Raw genomic sequence first — 21,836 nt, forward strand, 5'->3', positions numbered from 1 at the left:
CTGTATCACAGTGTTACAGTGAGGGATCTGTATTCACCAGTACTGTATCACAGTGTTACAGTGAGGGATCTGTATTCACCAGTACTGTATCACAGTGTTACAGCGAGGGATCTATATTCACCAGTACTGTATCACAGTGAGGGATCTATATTCACCAGTACTGTATCACAGTGTTACAGTGAGGGATCTGTATTCACCAGTACTGTATCACAGTGTTACAGCGAGGGATCTATATTCACCAGTACTGTATCACAGTGAGGGATCTGTATTCACCAGTACTGTATCACAGTGTTACAGTGAGGGATCTGTATTCACCAGTACTGTATCACAGTGTTACAGTGAGGGATCTGTATTTACCAGTACTGTATCACAGTGTTACAGTGAGGGATCTGTATTCACCAGTTCTGTATCACAGTGTTACAGTGAGGGATCGATATTCACCAGTACTGTATCACAGTGAGGGATCTGTATTCACCAGTACTGTATCACAGTGTTACAGTGAGGGATCTATATTCACCAGTACTGTATCACAGTGAGGGATCTGTATTCACCAGTACTGTATCACAGTGAGGGATCTGTATTCACCAGTACTGTATCACAGTGAGGGATCTGTATTCACCAGTACTGTCTCACAGTGAGGGATCTGTATTCACCAGTACTGTATCACAGTGTTACAGTGAGGGATCTGTATTCACCAATACTGTATCACAGTGTTACAGTGAGGGATCTGTATTCACCAGGACTGTATCACAGTGTTACAGTGAGGGATCTGTATTCACCAGTACTGTATCACAGTGAGGGATCTGTATTCACCAGTACTGTATCACAGTGTTACAGTGAGGGATCTGTATTCACCAGTACTGTATCACAGTGTTACAGTGAGGGATCTGTATTCACCAGTACTGTATCACAGTGTTACAGTGAGGGATCTGTATTCACCAGTACTGTATCACAGTGTTACAGCGAGGGATCTGTATTCACCAGTACTGTATCACAGTGTTACAGTGAGGGATCTGTATTTACCAGTACTGTATCACAGTGAGGGATCTGTATTCACCAGTACTGTATCACAGTGTTACAGTGAGGGATCTGTATTTACCAGTACTGTATCACAGTGAGGGATCTGTATTCACCAGTACTGTATCACAGTGTTACAGCGAGGGATCTATATTCACCAGTACTGTATCACAGTGAGGGATCTATATTCACCAGTACTGTATCACAGTGTTACAGCGAGGGATCTGTATTCACCAGTACTGTATCACAGTGTTACAGTGAGGGATCTGTATTCACCAGTACTGTATCACAGTGTTACAGTGAGGGATCTGTATTCACCAGTACTGTATCACAGTGTTACAGCAAGGGATCTATATTCACCAGTACTGTATCACAGTGAGGGATCTATATTCACCAGTACTGTATCACAGTGTTACAGCGAGGGATCTGTATTCACCAGTACTGTATCACAGTGTTACAGCGAGGGATCTGTATTCACCAGTACTGTATCACAGTGTTACAGCGAGGGATCTGTATTCACCAGTACTGTATCACAGTGTTACAGCGAGGGATCTGTATTCACCAGTACTGTATCACAGTGTTACAGTGAGGGATCTGTATTCACCAGTACTGTATCACACTGTTACAGTGAGGGATCTGTATTCACCAGTACTGTATCACAGTGTTACAGCGAGGGATCTGTATTCACCAGTACTGTATCACAGTGTTACAGTGAGGGATCTGTATTTACCAGTACTGTATCACAGTGTTACAGTGAGGGATCTGTATTCACCAGTTCTGTATCACAGTGTTACAGTGAGGGATCGATATTCACCAGTACTGTATCACAGTGTTACAGTGAGGGATCGATATTCACCAGTACTGTATCACAGTGAGGGATCTGTATTCACCAGTTCTGTATCACAGTGTTACAGTGAGGGATCGATATTCACCAGTACTGTATCACAGTGTTACAGTGAGGGATCTATATTCACCAGTACTGTATCACAGTGAGGGATCTGTATTCACCAGTACTGTATCACAGTGTTACAGTGAGGGATCTGTATTCACCAGTACTGTATCACAGTGTTACAGTGAGGGATCTGTATTCACCAGTACTGTATCACAGTGTTACAGTGAGGGATCTGTATTCACCAGTACTGTATCAGAGTGTTACAGTGAGGGATCTGTATTCACCAGTACTGTATCACAGTGAGGGATCTGTATTCACCAGTACTGTATCACAGTGAGGGATCTGTATTCACCAGTACTGTATCAGAGTGTTACAGTGAGGGATCTGTATTCACCAGTACTGTATCACAGTGTTACAGAGGGATCTGTATTTACCAGTACTGTATCACAGTGTTACAGTGAGGGATCTGTATTCACCAGTACTGTATCACAGTGTTACAGTGAGGGATCTGTATTCACCAGTACTGTATCACAGTGTTACAGTGAGGGATCTGTATTCACCAGTACTGTATCAGAGTGTTACAGTGAGGGATCTGTATTCACCAGTACTGTATCACAGTGTTACAGTGAGGGATCTGTATTCACCAGTACTGTATCACAGTGTTACAGTGAGGGATCTGTATTCACCAGTACTGTATCACAGTGTTACAGTGAGGGATCTGTATTCACCAGTACTGTATCACAGTGTTACAGTGAGGGATCTGTATTCACCAGTACGGTATCACAGTGTTACAGTGAGGGATCTGTATTCACCAGTACTGTATCAGAGTGTTACAGTGAGGGATCTGTATTCACCAGTACTGTATCACAGTGTTACAGTGAGGGATCTGTATTCACCAGTACTGTATCACAGTGTTACAGTGAGGGATCTGTATTCACCAGTACTGTATCTCAGTGTTACAGTGAGGGATCTGTATTCACCAGTACTGTATCACAGTGTTACAGTGAGGGATCTGTATTCACCAGTACTGTATCAGAGTGTTACAGTGAGGGATCTGTATTCACCAGTATTGTATCACAGTGTTACAGTGAGGGATCTGTATTCACCAGTATTGTATCACAGTGAGGGATCTGTATTCACCAGTACTGTATCACAGTGTTACAGTGAGGGATCTGTATTCACCAGTACTGTATCACAGTGTTACAGTGAGGGATCTGTATTCACCAGTACTGTATCACAGTGTTACAGTGAGGGATCTATATTCACCAGTACCTGTATCACAGTGTTACAGTGAGGGATCTGTATTCACCAGTACTGTATCACAGTGTTACAGTGAGGGATCTATATTCACCAGTACTGTATCACAGTGTTACAGTGAGGGATCTGTATTCACCAGTACTGTATCACAGTGTTACAGTGAGGGATCTATATTCACCAGTACTGTATCACAGTGTTACAGTGAGGGATCTATATTCACCAGTACTGTATCACAGTGTTACAGTGAGGGATCTGTATTCACCAGTACTGTATCACAGTGTTACAGTGAGGGATCTATATTCACCAGTACTGTATCACAGTGTTACAGTGAGGGATCTATATTCACCAGTACTGTATCACAGTGAGGGATCTGTATTCACCAGTACTGTATCACAGTGAGGGATCTGTATTCACCAGTACTGTATCACAGTGTTACAGTGAGGGATCTGTATTCACCAGTACTGTATCACAGTGAGGGATCTGTATTCACCAGTACTGTATCACAGTGTTACAGTGAGGGATCTGTATTCACCAGTACTGTATCACAGTGAGTGATCTGTATTCACCAGTACTGTATCACAGTGTTACAGTGAGGGATCTGTATTCACCAGTACTGTATCACAGTGTTACAGTGAGGGATCTATATTCACCAGTACTGTATCACAGTGTTACAGTGAGGGATCTATATTCACCAGTACTGTATCACAGTGAGGGATCTGTATTCACCAGTACTGTATCACAGTGAGGGATCTGTATTCACCAGTACTGTATCACAGTGTTACAGTGAGGGATCTGTATTCACCAGTACTGTATCACAGTGTTACAGTGAGGGATCTATATTCACCAGTACTGTATCACAGTGAGGGATCTATATTCACCAGTACTGTATCACAGTGTTACAGCGAGGGATCTATATTCACCAGTACTGTATCACAGTGTTACAGTGAGGGATCTGTATTCACCAGTACTGTATCACAGTGTTACAGTGAGGGATCTATATTCACCAGTACTGTATCACAGTGTTACAGTGAGGGATCTATATTCACCAGTACTGTATCACAGTGTTACAGCGAGGGATCTGTATTCACCAGTACTGTATCACAGTGTTACAGTGAGGGATCTGTATTCACCAGTACTGTATCACAGTGTTACAGTGAGGGATCTGTATTCACCAGTACTGTATCACAGTGTTACAGCGAGGGATCTATATTCACCAGTACTGTATCACAGTGAGGGATCTATATTCACCAGTACTGTATCACAGTGTTACAGCGAGGGATCTGTATTCACCAGTACTGTATCACAGTGTTACAGCGAGGGATCTGTATTCACCAGTACTGTATCACAGTGTTACAGTGAGGGATCTATATTCACCAGTACTGTATCACAGTGTTACAGTGAGGGATCTGTATTCACCAGTACTGTATCACAGTGTTACAGTGAGGGATCTATATTCACCAGTACTGTATCACAGTGTTACAGTGAGGGATCTGTATTCACCAGTACTGTATCACAGTGTTACAGCGAGGGATCTATATTCACCAGTACTGTATCACAGTGTTACAGTGAGGGATCTGTATTCACCAGTACTGTATCACAGTGTTACAGTGAGGGATCTATATTCACCAGTACTGTATCACAGTGTTACAGTGAGGGATCTATATTCACCAGTACTGTATCACAGTGTTACAGCGAGGGATCTATATTCACCAGTACTGTATCACAGTGTTACAGTGAGGGATCTGTATTCACCAGTACTGTATCACAGTGTTACAGTGAGGGATCTATATTCACCAGTACTGTATCACAGTGTTACAGTGAGGGATCTATATTCACCAGTACTGTATCACAGTGTTACAGCGAGGGATCTGTATTCACCAGTACTGTATCACAGTGTTACAGTGAGGGATCTGTATTCACCAGTACTGTATCACAGTGTTACAGTGAGGGATCTGTATTCACCAGTACTGTATCACAGTGTTACAGCGAGGGATCTATATTCACCAGTACTGTATCACAGTGAGGGATCTATATTCACCAGTACTGTATCACAGTGTTACAGCGAGGGATCTGTATTCACCAGTACTGTATCACAGTGTTACAGTGAGGGATCTGTATTCACCAGTACTGTATCACAGTGTTACAGCGAGGGATCTGTATTCACCAGTACTGTATCACAGTGTTACAGTGAGGGATCTGTATTCACCAGTACTGTATCACAGTGAGGGATCTGTATTTACCAGTACTGTATCACAGTGAGGGATCTGTATTCACCAGTACTGTATCACAGTGTTACAGTGAGGGATCTGTATTCACCAGTACTGTATCACAGTGTTACAGTGAGGGATCTATATTCACCAGTACTGTATCACAGTGAGGGATCTATATTCACCAGTACTGTATCACAGTGTTACAGCGAGGGATCTATATTCACCAGTACTGTATCACAGTGTTACAGTGAGGGATCTGTATTCACCAGTACTGTATCACAGTGTTACAGTGAGGGATCTATATTCACCAGTACTGTATCACAGTGTTACAGTGAGGGATCTATATTCACCAGTACTGTATCACAGTGTTACAGCGAGGGATCTGTATTCACCAGTACTGTATCACAGTGTTACAGTGAGGGATCTGTATTCACCAGTACTGTATCACAGTGTTACAGTGAGGGATCTGTATTCACCAGTACTGTATCACAGTGTTACAGCGAGGGATCTATATTCACCAGTACTGTATCACAGTGAGGGATCTATATTCACCAGTACTGTATCACAGTGTTACAGCGAGGGATCTGTATTCACCAGTACTGTATCACAGTGTTACAGCGAGGGATCTGTATTCACCAGTACTGTATCACAGTGTTACAGCGAGGGATCTGTATTCACCAGTACTGTATCACAGTGTTACAGCGAGGGATCTGTATTCACCAGTACTGTATCACAGTGTTACAGCGAGGGATCTGTATTCACCAGTACTGTATCACAGTGTTACAGCGAGGGATCTGTATTCACCAGTACTGTATCACAGTGTTACAGTGAGGGATCTGTATTTACCAGTACTGTATCACAGTGTTACAGCGAGGGATCTGTATTCACCAGTACTGTATCACAGTGTTACAGTGAGGGATCTGTATTTACCAGTACTGTATCACAGTGTTACAGTGAGGGATCTGTATTTACCAGTACTGTATCACAGTGTTACAGTGAGGGATCTGTATTCACCAGTTCTGTATCACAGTGTTACAGTGAGGGATCGATATTCACCAGTACTGTATCACAGTGAGGGATCTGTATTCACCAGTACTGTATCACAGTGTTACAGTGAGGGATCTATATTCACCAGTACTGTATCACAGTGAGGGATCTGTATTCACCAGTACTGTATCACAGTGAGGGATCTGTATTCACCAGTACTGTATCACAGTGAGGGATCTGTATTCACCAGTACTGTCTCACAGTGAGGGATCTGTATTCACCAGTACTGTATCACAGTGTTACAGTGAGGGATCTGTATTCACCAATACTGTATCACAGTGTTACAGTGAGGGATCTGTATTCACCAGGACTGTATCACAGTGTTACAGTGAGGGATCTGTATTCACCAGTACTGTATCACAGTGAGGGATCTGTATTCACCAATACTGTATCACAGTGTTACAGTGAGGGATCTGTATTCACCAGTACTGTATCACAGTGTTACAGTGAGGGATCTGTATTCACCAGTACTGTATCACAGTGTTACAGTGAGGGATCTGTATTCACCAGTACTGTATCACAGTGTTACAGTGAGGGATCTGTATTCACCAGTACTGTATCACAGTGTTACAGTGAGGGATCTGTATTCACCAGTACTGTATCACAGTGAGGGATCTGTATTCACCAGTACTGTATCACAGTGTTACAGTGAGGGATCTGTATTCACCAGTACTGTATCACAGTGTTACAGCGAGGGATCTGTATTCACCAGTACTGTATCACAGTGTTACAGTGAGGGATCTGTATTTACCAGTACTGTATCACAGTGAGGGATCTGTATTCACCAGTACTGTATCACAGTGTTACAGTGAGGGATCTGTATTCACCAGTACTGTATCACAGTGTTACAGTGAGGGATCTATATTCACCAGTACTGTATCACAGTGAGGGATCTATATTCACCAGTACTGTATCACAGTGTTACAGTGAGGGATCTATATTCACCAGTACTGTATCACAGTGTTACAGCAAGGGATCTATATTCACCAGTACTGTATCACAGTGAGGGATCTGTATTCACCAGTACTGTATCACAGTGTTACAGCGAGGGATCTATATTCACCAGTACTGTATCACAGTGTTACAGTGAGGGATCTGTATTCACCAGTACTGTATCACAGTGTTACAGCGAGGGATCTGTATTCACCAGTACTGTATCACAGTGTTACAGTGAGGGATCTGTATTTACCAGTACTGTATCACAGTGAGGGATCTGTATTCACCAGTACTGTATCACAGTGTTACAGTGAGGGATCTGTATTCACCAGTACTGTATCACAGTGTTACAGTGAGGGATCTATATTCACCAGTACTGTATCACAGTGAGGGATCTATATTCACCAGTACTGTATCACAGTGTTACAGCGAGGGATCTATATTCACCAGTACTGTATCACAGTGTTACAGTGAGGGATCTGTATTTACCAGTACTGTATCACAGTGAGGGATCTGTATTCACCAGTACTGTATCACAGTGTTACAGCGAGGGATCTGTATTTACCAGTACTGTATCACAGTGTTACAGTGAGGGATCTGTATTCACCAGTACTGTATCACAGTGTTACAGTGAGGGATCTGTATTCACCAGTACTGTATCACAGTGTTACAGTGAGGGATCTATATTCACCAGTACTGTATCACAGTGAGGGATCTATATTCACCAGTACTGTATCACAGTGTTACAGCGAGGGATCTATATTCACCAGTACTGTATCACAGTGTTACAGCGAGGGATCTATATTCACCAGTACTGTATCACAGTGTTACAGCGAGGGATCTATATTCACCAGTACTGTATCACAGTGTTACAGTGAGGGATCTATATTCACCAGTACTGTATCACAGTGTTACAGCGAGGGATCTGTATTCACCAGTACTGTATCACAGTGTTACAGTGAGGGATCTGTATTCACCAGTACTGTATCACAGTGTTACAGCAAGGGATCTATATTCACCAGTACTGTATCACAGTGAGGGATCTATATTCACCAGTACTGTATCACAGTGTTACAGTGAGGGATCTGTATTCACCAGTACTGTATCACAGTGTTACAGCAAGGGATCTATATTCACCAGTACTGTATCACAGTGTTACAGTGAGGGATCTGTATTCACCAGTACTGTATCACAGTGTTACAGCAAGGGATCTATATTCACCAGTACTGTATCACAGTGAGGGATCTATATTCACCAGTACTGTATCACAGTGTTACAGCGAGGGATCTGTATTCACCAGTACTGTATCACAGTGTTACAGCGAGGGATCTGTATTCACCAGTACTGTATCACAGTGTTACAGTGAGGGATCTGTATTCACCAGTACTGTATCACAGTGTTACAGTGAGGGATCTGTATTCACCAGTACTGTATCACAGTGTTACAGTGAGGGATCTGTATTTACCAGTACTGTATCACAGTGTTACAGTGAGGGATCTGTATTCACCAGTTCTGTATCACAGTGTTACAGTGAGGGATCGATATTCACCAGTACTGTATCACAGTGTTACAGTGAGGGATCTGTATTCACCAGTACTGTATCAGAGTGTTACAGCGAGGGATCTGTATTCACCAGTACTGTATCACAGTGTTACAGTGAGGGATCTGTATTCACCAGTACTGTATCACAGTGTTACAGTGAGGGATCTGTATTCACCAGTACTGTATCACAGTGTTACAGTGAGGGATCTGTATTTACCAGTACTGTATCACAGTGTTACAGTGAGGGATCTGTATTCACCAGTTCTGTATCACAGTGTTACAGTGAGGGATCGATATTCACCAGTACTGTATCACAGTGTTACAGTGAGGGATCTGTATTCACCAGTACTGTATCACAGTGAGGGATCTGTATTCACCAGTTCTGTATCACAGTGTTACAGTGAGGGATCGATATTCACCAGTACTGTATCACAGTGTTACAGTGAGGGATCTGTATTCACCAGTACTGTATCACAGTGAGGGATCTGTATTCACCAGTACTGTATCACAGTGTTACAGCGAGGGATCTGTATTCACCAGTACTGTATCACAGTGTTACAGTGAGGGATCTGTATTTACCAGTACTGTATCACAGTGTTACAGTGAGGGATCTGTATTCACCAGTACTGTATCACAGTGTTACAGTGAGGGATCTATATTCACCAGTTCTGTATCACAGTGTTACAGTGAGGGATCGATATTCACCAGTACTGTATCACAGTGAGGGATCTGTATTCACCAGTTCTGTATCACAGTGTTACAGTGAGGGATCGATATTCACCAGTTCTGTATCACAGTGTTACAGTGAGGGATCTGTATTCACCAGTACTGTATCACAGTGAGGGATCTGTATTCACCAGTACTGTATCACAGTGTTACAGTGAGGGATCTGTATTCACCAGTACTGTATCACAGTGTTACAGCGAGGGATCTGTATTCACCAGTACTGTATCACAGTGTTACAGCGAGGGATCTGTATTCACCAGTACTGTATCACAGTGTTACAGCGAGGGATCTGTATTCACCAGTACTGTATCACAGTGTTACAGTGAGGGATCTGTATTTACCAGTACTGTATCACAGTGTTACAGTGAGGGATCTGTATTCACCAGTTCTGTATCACAGTGTTACAGTGAGGGATCGATATTCACCAGTACTGTATCACAGTGAGGGATCTGTATTCACCAGTACTGTATCACAGTGTTACAGTGAGGGATCTATATTCACCAGTACTGTATCACAGTGAGGGATCTGTATTCACCAGTACTGTATCACAGTGAGGGATCTGTATTCACCAGTACTGTCTCACAGTGAGGGATCTGTATTCAACAGTACTGTATCAGAGTGTTACAGTGAGGGATCTGTATTCACCAGTACTGTATCACAGTGAGGGATCTGTATTCACCAGTACTGTATCAGAGTGTTACAGTGAGGGATCTGTATTCACCAGTACTGTATCACAGTGTTACAGTGAGGGATCTGTATTCACCAGTACTGTATCACAGTGTTACAGTGAGGGATCTGTATTCACCAGTACTGTATCACAGTGTTACAGTGAGGGATCTGTATTCACCAGTACTGTGTCACAGTGTTACAGTGAGGGATCTGTATTCACCAGTACTGTATCAGAGTGTTACAGTGAGGGATCTGTATTCACCAGTACTGTATCACAGTGTTACAGTGAGGGATCTGTATTCACCAGTACTGTATCACAGTGTTACAGTGAGGGATCTGTATTCACCAGTACTGTATCACAGTGAGGGATCTGTATTCACCAGTACTGTATCAGAGTGTTACAGAGGGATCTGTATTTACCAGTACTGTATCACAGTGTTACAGTGAGGGATCTGTATTCACCAGTACTGTATCACAGTGTTACAGTGAGGGATCTGTATTCACCAGTACTGTATCACAGTGTTACAGTGAGGGATCTGTATTCACCAGTACTGTATCAGAGTGTTACAGTGAGGGATCTGTATTCACCAGTACTGTATCACAGTGTTACAGTGAGGGATCTGTATTCACCAGTACTGTATCACAGTGTTACAGTGAGGGATCTGTATTCACCAGTACTGTATCACAGTGTTACAGTGAGGGATCTGTATTCACCAGTACTGTATCACAGTGTTACAGTGAGGGATCTGTATTCACCAGTACTGTATCACAGTGTTACAGTGAGGGATCTGTATTCACCAGTACTGTATCACAGTGTTACAGTGAGGGATCTGTATTCACCAGTACTGTATCACAGTGTTACAGTGAGGGATCTGTATTCACCAGTACGGTATCACAGTGTTACAGTGAGGGATCTGTATTCACCAGTACTGTATCAGAGTGTTACAGTGAGGGATCTGTATTCACCAGTACTGTATCACAGTGTTACAGTGAGGGATCTGTATTCACCAGTACTGTATCACAGTGTTACAGTGAGGGATCTGTATTCACCAGTACTGTATCTCAGTGTTACAGTGAGGGATCTGTATTCACCAGTACTGTATCAGAGTGTTACAGTGAGGGATCTGTATTCACCAGTATTGTATCACAGTGTTACAGTGAGGGATCTGTATTCACCAGTATTGTATCACAGTGAGGGATCTGTATTCACCAGTACTGTATCACAGTGTTACAGTGAGGGATCTGTATTCACCAGTACTGTATCACAGTGTTACAGTGAGGGATCTGTATTCACCAGTACTGTATCACAGTGTTACAGTGAGGGATCTGTATTCACCAGTACTGTATCACAGTGTTACAGTGAGGGATCTGTATTCACCAGTACTGTATCTCAGTGTTACAGTGAGGGATCTGTATTCACCAGTACTGTATCACAGTGTTACAGCGAGCGATCTGTATTCACCAGTACTGTATCACAGTGTTACAGCGAGGGATCTGTATTCACCAGTACTGTATCACAGTGTTACAAGAAAACCAAAAGGGGTTTGCAAGTGACTGCAACCCAGACACACACGGTCCACGCACTCCACATGGCCGCAAACAAAAGCTACCCAGGCGCAGTTTACAGATGTCCAACTTTGTGATTTTCATGTTTCCTCGTTTTAGATACATTGAAATCTCTTTGGACAGAGTGGAGGAATGTGGTTAATGGCTCTCCCGTTCCGGTTTTGCCCGCGGTGTGGTAATGTCAGCGAATTCTCACCTGGCCAGGGCTCTGGTCATTCACCACATTGATTCGCATGCCCAGGGGTTGAGTCAGTGCAGGAGTAACAGGTCTTTTCTGTGGACGCAAAATGAAAACATTCCCGTTATTACAACAAGCACGGCAGCAGCTCTGTGCGGCACTGCACAGGCCAAGAAAACCAAAGACTTGCATTTAAACAGCAATATTCAAAACCATCACCACAAACCAGCCTCCCGTCCATCGACTCTGTCTACACTTCCCACTGCCTCGGGAAAGCAGCCAGCATAATCAAGGACCCCATGCACCCCGGACATTCTCTCTTCCACCTTCTTCCATCAGGAAAAAGATACAAAAGTCTGAGGTCACCGACTCAAGAACAGCTTCTTCCCTGCTGCCATCAGACTTTTGAATGGACCGACCTCGCATTAAGTTGATCTTTCTCTGCACCCTATCTGTAACTGCAACACTATATTCTGCACCCTCTCCTTTCCTTCTCCCCTATGTACTCAATGAACGGTATGCTTTGTCAGCACAGGAAACAATACTTTTCACTGTATCCCAATACATGTGACAATAGTAAATCAAATCAAAACCTTCAGTCACACATACGTGCTTTATTGCAAAAAGTGCTTTTGAACTGTAGTCGCTGTTGTAATGTGGGAGGTGTCACGGACAAATTACTCAGTAAAATCCCACAATGAGTTAATGATAATCTAATGTTGATGGAGGGATAAATGGTACCAGGACACCCGGGAGAACTGAAATGGTGCCATGGGATCTTTAACATCCATTGGAGAGGGTAGATGGGGTCTTGCCTTGTCTCATCTGAAAGATTGCATCCCTGACAACGCAGCATTCCCCCAGTATTGCACAAAAAAGTGGTCAACTGGATTTGAGCTCAGGTATCTGGCATGAGATTTGAACCCACAACCTTCTGATTCAAGGGGCAAGAGAGTTAGCTATTCGACCACAGCCGATGCCCACACTGACTGCTTCACAGCGATGCCCAGCAAAACTCCACACCACACGTTCGTCAGGTTGAAGACTCCACTTTCTATAGAGTTGACGCAAATACCACATACAGAATCGCGAGTACAGAGAGTTGGAATAATGCTGTAAACTGTTTCAAAGCAGAAATGTCCCTCCCCTCTGTGCTGTGATTACTTGCTCTCCAACCCCAAAAGCCCCCATGCCACTGGCAGTTTCCCCACTAAAGCTCTATCCAGAGACTGACACTGGAGGCTCACAATCACCTGGGAGCCTGAGGGAGACAAAGGCCACTCAAGGAGCAGCTTCTCCAAGTCCTTCCTTTCCTAAAGCTCTTGAGCCAAGCTGGGGTACAGCTCCCTCGGTGTTATGGACTCTCTAAGTCCATCCCATGTGATTTGGATTGGGAGTAGGCCAGATAGCCTCGAGCCCATTCTGTCATTCAATGAGATCACAGCTGGTTTGGGACCTAACTCTGTATACCCTCATATCAGTTAATCTGTTCGATTAACAAAAATCTATCAGCCTCAAAGAGTTGAAATTTATAATTGACCCAGCATCAAACATTGTTTAAAGTTGAATATGAAAGGGTCATGGAGCAAAGAATAAAGAAAAGTACAGCACAGAAACAGGCCCTTCGGCCCTCCAAACCCGTGCTGATTTTGAAGCCCTAACTAAACTAAAATATCTTCTGCCCTTACTCGGTCCGTATCCCTCTATTTCCTCCCTATTCATGGTCCCATCCAAATGCCTCTTAACTGTTGCTAATGTGCCTGCTTCCACCACCTCCTGTGGTAGCATGTTCCAGGCACCCACCACTCTCTGTGTGAAAAATATCCCCCGCACATCTCTCTTAAACTTTTCCCCCTCTCACCTTGAACCTGTGCCCCCCCTTGTAATTGACACTTCCACCCTGGGAAAAAGCCTCTGACTATCTACCCTGTCTATAATTGTGTAGACCTCTATCAGGTCTCCCCTCAGCCTCCGTCTTTCCAGTGAAAACAATCCTAGTTTATTCAACCTCTCCTCATAGCCAACACTCTGGAAACCAGGCAACATTCTGGTTTGTACTCTCTGCACAGCTTCCACGTCCTTCTGGTAGCGTGGCGACCAGAACTGCACGCAATGCTCCAAATGCGGTCTAACCAAAGTTTAATATAGCTGCAACATGATTTGCCAACTCTTGTACTCAATGCCCGGCCAATGAAGGCAAGCATGCCATATCGCTTCTAGGCCACCTGTGTTGCTTTGATTTTGAATTGTCACGTGTATTAGTATACAGTGAAAAGCATTGTTTCTTGCGCGCTATACAGACAAAGCATACCATTCATAGAGAAGGAAAGGAGAGGGTGCAGAATGTAGTGTTACAGTCATAGTTAGGGTGTAAAGAAAGATCAACTTAATGCGAGGTAGGTCCATTCAAAAGTCTGACAGCAGCAGGGAAGAAGTTGTTCTTGAGTCGGTTGGTACATGACTTCAGACTTCTATATCTTTTTCCCGATGGAAGAAGGTGGAAGAGAGAATGTCCGGGGTGCGCGGGGTTCTTGATTATGCTGGCTGCTTTTCTGAGGCAGCGGGAAGTGTAGATAGTGTTAATGGATGGGAGGCTGGTTTGCGTGATGGATTGTGCTTCGTTCACGACCCTTTGTAATTTCTTGCAGTCTTGGGCAGAGCAGGAGCCATACCAAGCTGTGATACAACCAGAAAGAATGCTTTCTATGGTGCATCTGTAAAAGTTGGTGACAGTCGTTGCAGACATGCCAAATTTCCTTAGTCTCCTGAGAAAGTAGAGGCGGTGGTGGGCTTTCTTAACTATAGTGTCGGCATGGGGGGGGACCAGGACAGGTTGTTGGTAATCTGGACACTTAAAAACTTGAAGCTCTCAACCATTTCTACTTCGCCCCATTGACATAGACAGGGGCATGCCCTCCACTACACTTCCTGAAGTCGATGACAATCTGCTTTGTTTTGTTGACATTGAGGGAGAGATTATTGTTGCTGCACCAGTTCACCAGATTCTCTATCTCATTCCTGTACTCTGTCTCGACAATATTTGAGATCTGACCCACAACAGTGGTGTCATCAGCAAACTTGAAAATTGTGTTGGACAGGAATTTGGCCATACATTCAGCGGTGTATAAGGAGTATAGTAAGGGAGTAAGGTATGGTAGATTCTTCCACAGCTGCTCAGCATTTCCAGCCTGTTGTTTTTATTTCAGATTTCCAACATCTTACGGAATTTTGCTTTTATTTTAGCTTCAATTGCCGCTTGTAGGTGAAATTTCTAAATCCTACTGCTCTTTGCGCAAGGCAACGTTTCCTAATTTCAATCCCCAAAGTTCTGACTCACATTTTTAGACGATGCCCCCGAGTACTAGTGTTCCCAACCAATAGAGATAGTGGCCGTGATTCTCCCTTCGCGACCCGCAACTTTTCTGGCGGATCGCGGTGGAAGATGTGCGTCGCCGGCCTTGTTCCGGGATTTGCGCATGTGCTGGGAACGCATGCACATCTCCCCGAGGCGGCGAACAGTCGCCGGTCAGACCACGCTGGAAACCGGCAGGAAGGCAGCTAAGTAATTTAAATCGGTTTTTAATATGTTTTAAAATGTCTTTTGAATGTAATTATCGGGAACTTACCGGTCCCGATTGAATCTCCCACCCCGCCAGGAGTACTTCATTCTGGCGGGATTTCGAGTAGCTCCCCACGTTCGGGGAACTACCCGGAGACCCCGCCGGAATGAAGAGGGGGGCAATCAGGGCCCCCCAGGGGGTCGGGCAACAAGACAGTCGGGATCTAGAACAGTTTTCCTGCCAATTCAGCGCTTTTGGGAGAATCGCGGCCAGTTTCTCTCAATATTCCCTGATCAGCTTTCCTTAATATCTTGAAAACTTTGATCAAAATCACCGCCTAAACTTCTAAATTGCAGGGAATACAATGACCATTAGAGTTTATTTATTAGTGTCACAAGAAGGCCTACATTAATGAAGTTACTGTGAAAATCCCCTCGTCACCACACTCCGGCGCCTGTTCGGGTAACACTGAGGAAGAAATTAGCACGGCCAATGCATCAAAGCAGCACATCTTTCGGACTGTGGGAGGAAACCGGAGCACCCGGAGGAAATGCACACGGACATGGGGAGAACGTGCAGACTCCGCACAGACAGTGACACAAGCAGAATCGAACCCGGGTCCCTGGAGCTGTGAGGCAGCAGTGCTAACCACTGCTGTGTAACTTAGCCCTTGCATGCAAATAAATCTATGTTCAACTCCCTCAAAGATTGATATATCTGTCATACATTGTGGTGATCAGAACTCAACACAACATGGAAGTGTGGTCTAACCAGGGTCTTGTACAGCTACAGTATGATTACTCACTCCCTGTATTCTAGCTTCAAGGTATCAAGCTCTATTCGATTCAACTTTTTGATGATTTTCTTCACCTGGTCATGACATTTTAATGATCCAAGTACATGGGCTCCCAAGTCTCCTTGGATCCTCACCGTTAAAAAACCCTTGTTCTCAACTTTTATTGTTACAAAGTAAATGACCTCACACACGCCTGCATTGAAACTCATTTCCTACAGCTTTGTTCATTCACTTAATCCAGGGTTCCCAAACTGTGGTCCACGCACCCACAGGGGATCTGCAATGGGCCTCCAGGGGCCCCTGTGAAGGGTCTCCAGGGGTCAGCGAAGTTGGTGGCTGCCAAGTGACCGGCAATCGCCAGTTTGAAGATGCAAAGGTTAAAAATAATAAGAGAAGTCCTATAGGCATTTTAGAGCAAGGCTTCTCGGAGCCCCGGCTGCTGATAGACCTGACCCGTCTGGACAAGTGCTCTGAGAGGCCGTGCTCTGATTAGCCCATTTGATTTATTCCATCTCACTGTTGCTGGGCAGAAACGCCTCTGGCCAACAGCGCAGATAAAAGATGAGACGGCAGCCGGCAGGGACGAGTCAGCATGAGCTGTGAAGAGTCGGTGAGAGGCGGAAGAGAGGCGACAACAGCAAGAAGAAGGTGCGGCGGGGCCTCAGGAAAGGAACTGGCGGGAGGTTCAGGCCTCAAAAAGAGGTGTGTGTAAGGATGGGTGTGAGTGTGTGTGTAAGGATGGGTGTGTGAGTGTGTGTGTAAGGATGGGTGTGCGTGTGTGTTGTGAGAGATGGGGGTGAGTGTATGCGAGGGGGGGGTGAGTGAGAGAGCTGTGCAAGAGAGAAAGATACGAGTGTGAGTGAGTATGTCTAATATGAGAATCAGCTTTCCAGCATCATCCGTCCTATTAAAATGACAAAGGGTAAGATTTAAGTATATTTTTAATAAGAGGTTTTAATTATTACCAGATTACCCACTCTTAAAGTGGGTATCACTTCTAGGGGTTAATGTTAAGGGGCCAGGGGTTGCGAGGGGGGGCATGTAGCCGGTGAATGTATCTGTGACTGTGCCTCTTCTTAACTCCTAATATATGCATAGGTCTAGCTAGAAAAGACTTGTTCACATTTGATTCTGTGTTCGCTCCTATTCCGCGATATGAGGAGAGTGCTTGGGGTTCATTGATGCTCTTGGATCAGGTCCCTTGGGGTTCCACAAGTTAGAGAAACCCTGACTTAATCTATTAATATATATTTGTAATCACGTTTTTCAATTTCCAATCTCTAGAAATAGAATTACAGAATCCCTACAGGGCAGGAGGAGGTCATTCGGCCCATCGAGTATGCGCTGTAAACAATCCCACCCAGGCCCTATCCCCGTAACCCCACGTATTTACCCTGCTAGCCTCCTGAGGGGCAATTTAGCACGGCCAATCCACCTAACCTGCACGTCTTTTGGGCTGTGGGAGGAAACCGGAGCATCTGGAAGAAACCCACGCAGACACGGGGAGAACTCTTTAGAAATCGTAGAAACCCTACAGCACAGAAAGAGGCCCTTCGGCCCATCGAGTCTGCACCGACCACAATCCCACCCAGGCCCTATCCCCATATCCTTACATATTTACCCACTAATCCCTCTAACCTACGCATCCCAGGACACTAAGGGCAATTTTTTAGCATGGCCAATCAACCTAACCCGCACATCTTTCGGACTGTGGGAGGAAACCGGAGCACCCGGAGGAAACCCACGCAGACACAGGGAGATTGTGCAAACTCCACACAGACAGTGACCCAAGCCGGGAATTGAACCCAGGTCCCTGGAGCTGTGAAGCAGCAGTGCTAACCACTGTGCTACCGTGCCGCCAACTCTACACAGACAAATAGTTTCTGAATCGAGAGAACTTTGGAAGATTAGGCATCTGCAATATTCGCACCCACCTCCCTTAAAACCCTGGGATAGAAACCCCCCTGGATCAGAATCTCTGAAACTCCTTAGTGCTATTATTTTCTTCAGTACTGTCAGTTTTTTGACATTAATTTTGGGTAAGTCACCATCCCAGATTCAATTAGTAGCTCCCGTGGAATGAAAACAGAAAATGCTGGAAAAACTCAGCACTTCTGGCAGCATCCGTGGAGAGAGAAACCGAGGTAATGTTTTGAGTCCAATGAGGGTGGCACGGTGGGGAGCACTGCGCCTCACAGCGCCAGGTAATGAAGTGGGGAAGGCAACATGCTTTTGCTACCCACAGTCTGTATCCTTTGCCCCCGCTTCCCAGTCCACCGCCCAGCTTCCTCTGGGAACGGGGTGTGTTAACTTTCACTCTGTGTTTCTGGGCCTCCCTGTTAACTGGTTTAGTTCAAATTCAAAGACTCCCTTCCTGGTTCTGGATTTCCTTATCACGTGAGTCGTTGCCCCAATTCCACCTTATCAAACTCCATCAATACCAGTTCTCAACCTTATCATCGCGAGACAGAATAACCCAAGGTCAACTAATCTCCTCCATTTAATTAATCAATGTTTGGATGCTAATTTCTTCTCTCCATCCTGACTGACTCTACCCCCCCCAGCTTAGTCAACTTGGAATTCACCAGAGAGTCATCTTCCAGTCATTTCTACATAGAGCTTCAGGACTACGGAGGGAACGGATGGACGGGGGTGGGGGTTGCGTTGGGAAATGTCCAAGGGAGTGACAATCTCAGTGGACTGCGTACTCTTGAGTGCACTGGGAGATCAGGGCGCATGCGCAATAGTGCCCTCCAGCAGTCAGCAGCCAGCTTTCTGGCATGAATAGACTCCACCCACTCCCCCTACAGGTGAGAATCACACTTTGCCTCATTTCTTTTCTAAGTGCCATAAGATTTGATTTCTTTTCCTCTCGCCAAAGAAACGGGTCTGAAACTCTCCAGTTTTCACACTCATTTGGCACTTGAGACATTTTTTTGCTAAGTTCGTCCACACCAATTCTTAAATTTCAAAAGTTTCAAGTTTCTGGTTACTTGGTTTGTCCTTTTCACCTTATTCAATAGAGGGGAATGTTGGTTCCTGACTAAATACTACCCTCCAACCCCCCCCCAATATTACCCCAAAATCAGATGCTCATCGGATGATTCTAAGGCCTGAAGTTCCAGTCTTAAGAGACGTACCTTATTGTGAATATTGTTTGATTGCCTGCTATGCGAGGGCAGTGGGGTTGAGATGCCAGTAGCACGGCATTGACTCTTTACTTTGATGATATTAAACCTCCCCCACATCCAGTAGAAACGGATGGGGGTTTCTGATAAAAATTAAATCCAGTGATAAGCAGAGAGAGGAGGGCAGCCCTGATGTGCGCCCTGGATTAATCTACCCTGGGACCCAGGAAAGAACAAGCACCGGGCACAGACACTGCCTCTCCGGTGATGCCAGCGACACTGTCACTAGCTTCCGCGGCCACAGCACCGTCTCTGTCCTCTCTTGTAAAGGGCAGCAGCATCGACACTCATGTAAGGAATGCACTGCAGGGTAAGGGATGGTTTGACACAGTAAATATATCTGTACCACATATACCGAGGTTGCAGGTTAAAAGTTTCCACCTGTGGGACTTGGAATGTTTTAGTTATCCTGCCTCCTGTGTTGACGGTTGCTTCTGTTGGAGCGGTGGACGCAGCCGGAACACTTCTCCTGGCGCTCAGTCGCTCCCGTGCATCCAATACTTTTTTCGCTGCCAGCACTTTCTCGTTTCCTTCCTGGCCCTTCCTCGAGTTGATCATTTCACGTGCGTCGAGAACCTTCGAGGTGCTCCCCGATATTTTTGAGCGCATGTCCTTCTGTCCCAGGCGTTCCCGAGCGTCCCTCATCGTTAGCCGCTGCCGCGCATCCGTGATGCCGATCTTCTGCCGCGCATCAAAAGTCCGTTGAAAGCCGGTGACGGGCCAGCTGGTGCCCAGGTTTACAAACTGATCCCCAATCCTTGACTTGATGCCACCAACAACTGGCCTGGCACTTGGTGCTGGTCTGCAAAATAAAACAAGCAGCACAAATAAACTATTCAGCAGCGTAAAAGCCCCAGCTCTAACGGGCGCTTCACTGACTCTCTGGATAGTGACAGTACAGATTACTACAGTCAACATCGCAGTCACTGGGAAGGTGGACACTGTTTTCACACTGTAGCAACAATCATAATCCTAGGTACAATAATGGTGTGGACAGGCCTGTCACTGTATAACACGGGGGTACAGTACTGGTGGGGATGGGTCTGTCACTGTATAACACTGGGGTACAGTGCTGGTGGGGATAGGTCTGTCACTGTATAACACTGGGATACAGTACTGGTGGGGACGGGTCTGTCACTGTATAACACTGGGGTACAGTACTGGTGGGGATGGGTCTGTCACTGTATAACACTGGGGTACAGTACTGGTGGGGACGGGACTGTCACTGTATAACACTGGGGTAGAGTACTGGTGGGGATGGGTCTGTCACTGTATAACACTGGGGTACAGTACTGGTGGGGATGGGTCTGTCACTGTATAACACTGGGGTACAGTGCTGGTGGGGATAGGTCTGTCACTGTATAACACTGGGATACAGTACTGGTGGGGACGGGTCTGTCACTGTATAACACTGGGGTACAGTACTGGTGGGGATGGGTCTGTCACTGTATAACACTGGGGTACAGTACTGGTGGGGACGGGACTGTCACTGTATAACACTGGGGTAGAGTACTGGTGGGGATGGGTCTGTCACTGTATAACACTGGGGTACAGTACTGGTGGGGATGGGTCCGTCACTGTATAACATTGGGGTACAGTACTAGTGGGGATAGGTCTGTCACTGTATAACACTGGGATACAGTACTGGTGGGGACGGGTCTGTCACTGTATAACACTGGGGTACAGTACTGGTGGGGATGGGTCTGTCACTGTATAACACTGGGTACAGTACTGGTGGGGACGGGTCTGTCACTGTATAACACTGGGGTAGAGTACTGGTGGGGATGGGTCTGTCACTGTATAACACTGGGGTACAGTACTGGTGGGGATGGGTCCGTCACTGTATAACACTGGGGTACAGTACTGGTGGGGATAGGTCTGTAGCTGTATAACACTGGGATACAGTACTGGTGGGGACGGGTCTGTCACTGTATAACACTGGGGTACAGTACTGGTGGGGATGGGTCTGTCACTGTATAACACTGGGATACAGTACTGGTGGGGACGGGTCTGTCACTGTATAACACTGGGGTACAGTACTGGTGGGGACGGGTCTGTCACTGTATAACACTGGGGTACAGTGCTGGTGGGGATGGGTCCGTCACTGTATAACACTGGGGTACAGTACTGGTGGGGATAGGTCTGTAGCTGTATAACACTGGGATACAGTACTGGTGGGAACGGGTCTGTCACTGTATAACACTGGGGTACAGTACTGGTGGGGACGGGTCTGTCACTGTATAACACTGGGG

At 45.4% G+C, this 21,836-nt stretch overlaps 1 protein-coding gene across 1 annotated transcript in view; it reads right to left on the reverse strand.

Moving 5' to 3' along the window:
• poldip3 (polymerase (DNA-directed), delta interacting protein 3) overlaps nucleotides 1-21,836 on the reverse strand; it is a 68,293-nt gene that overhangs the window by 31,121 nt on the left and 15,336 nt on the right. Inside the window, exons 2-3 of the mRNA XM_078237554.1 lie at nucleotides 19,966-20,386; nucleotides 12,059-12,136 (exon numbers count right to left, since the gene is read on the reverse strand). Coding sequence (XP_078093680.1) covers nucleotides 12,059-12,136; nucleotides 19,966-20,386 — 499 coding nt within the window. The remainder of the gene's footprint in view (nucleotides 1-12,058; nucleotides 12,137-19,965; nucleotides 20,387-21,836) is intronic.

Source organism: Mustelus asterias, chromosome 21 (assembly GCF_964213995.1).
Source record: "Mustelus asterias chromosome 21, sMusAst1.hap1.1, whole genome shotgun sequence".
Classification (NCBI taxonomy): domain Eukaryota; kingdom Metazoa; phylum Chordata; class Chondrichthyes; order Carcharhiniformes; family Triakidae; genus Mustelus; species Mustelus asterias.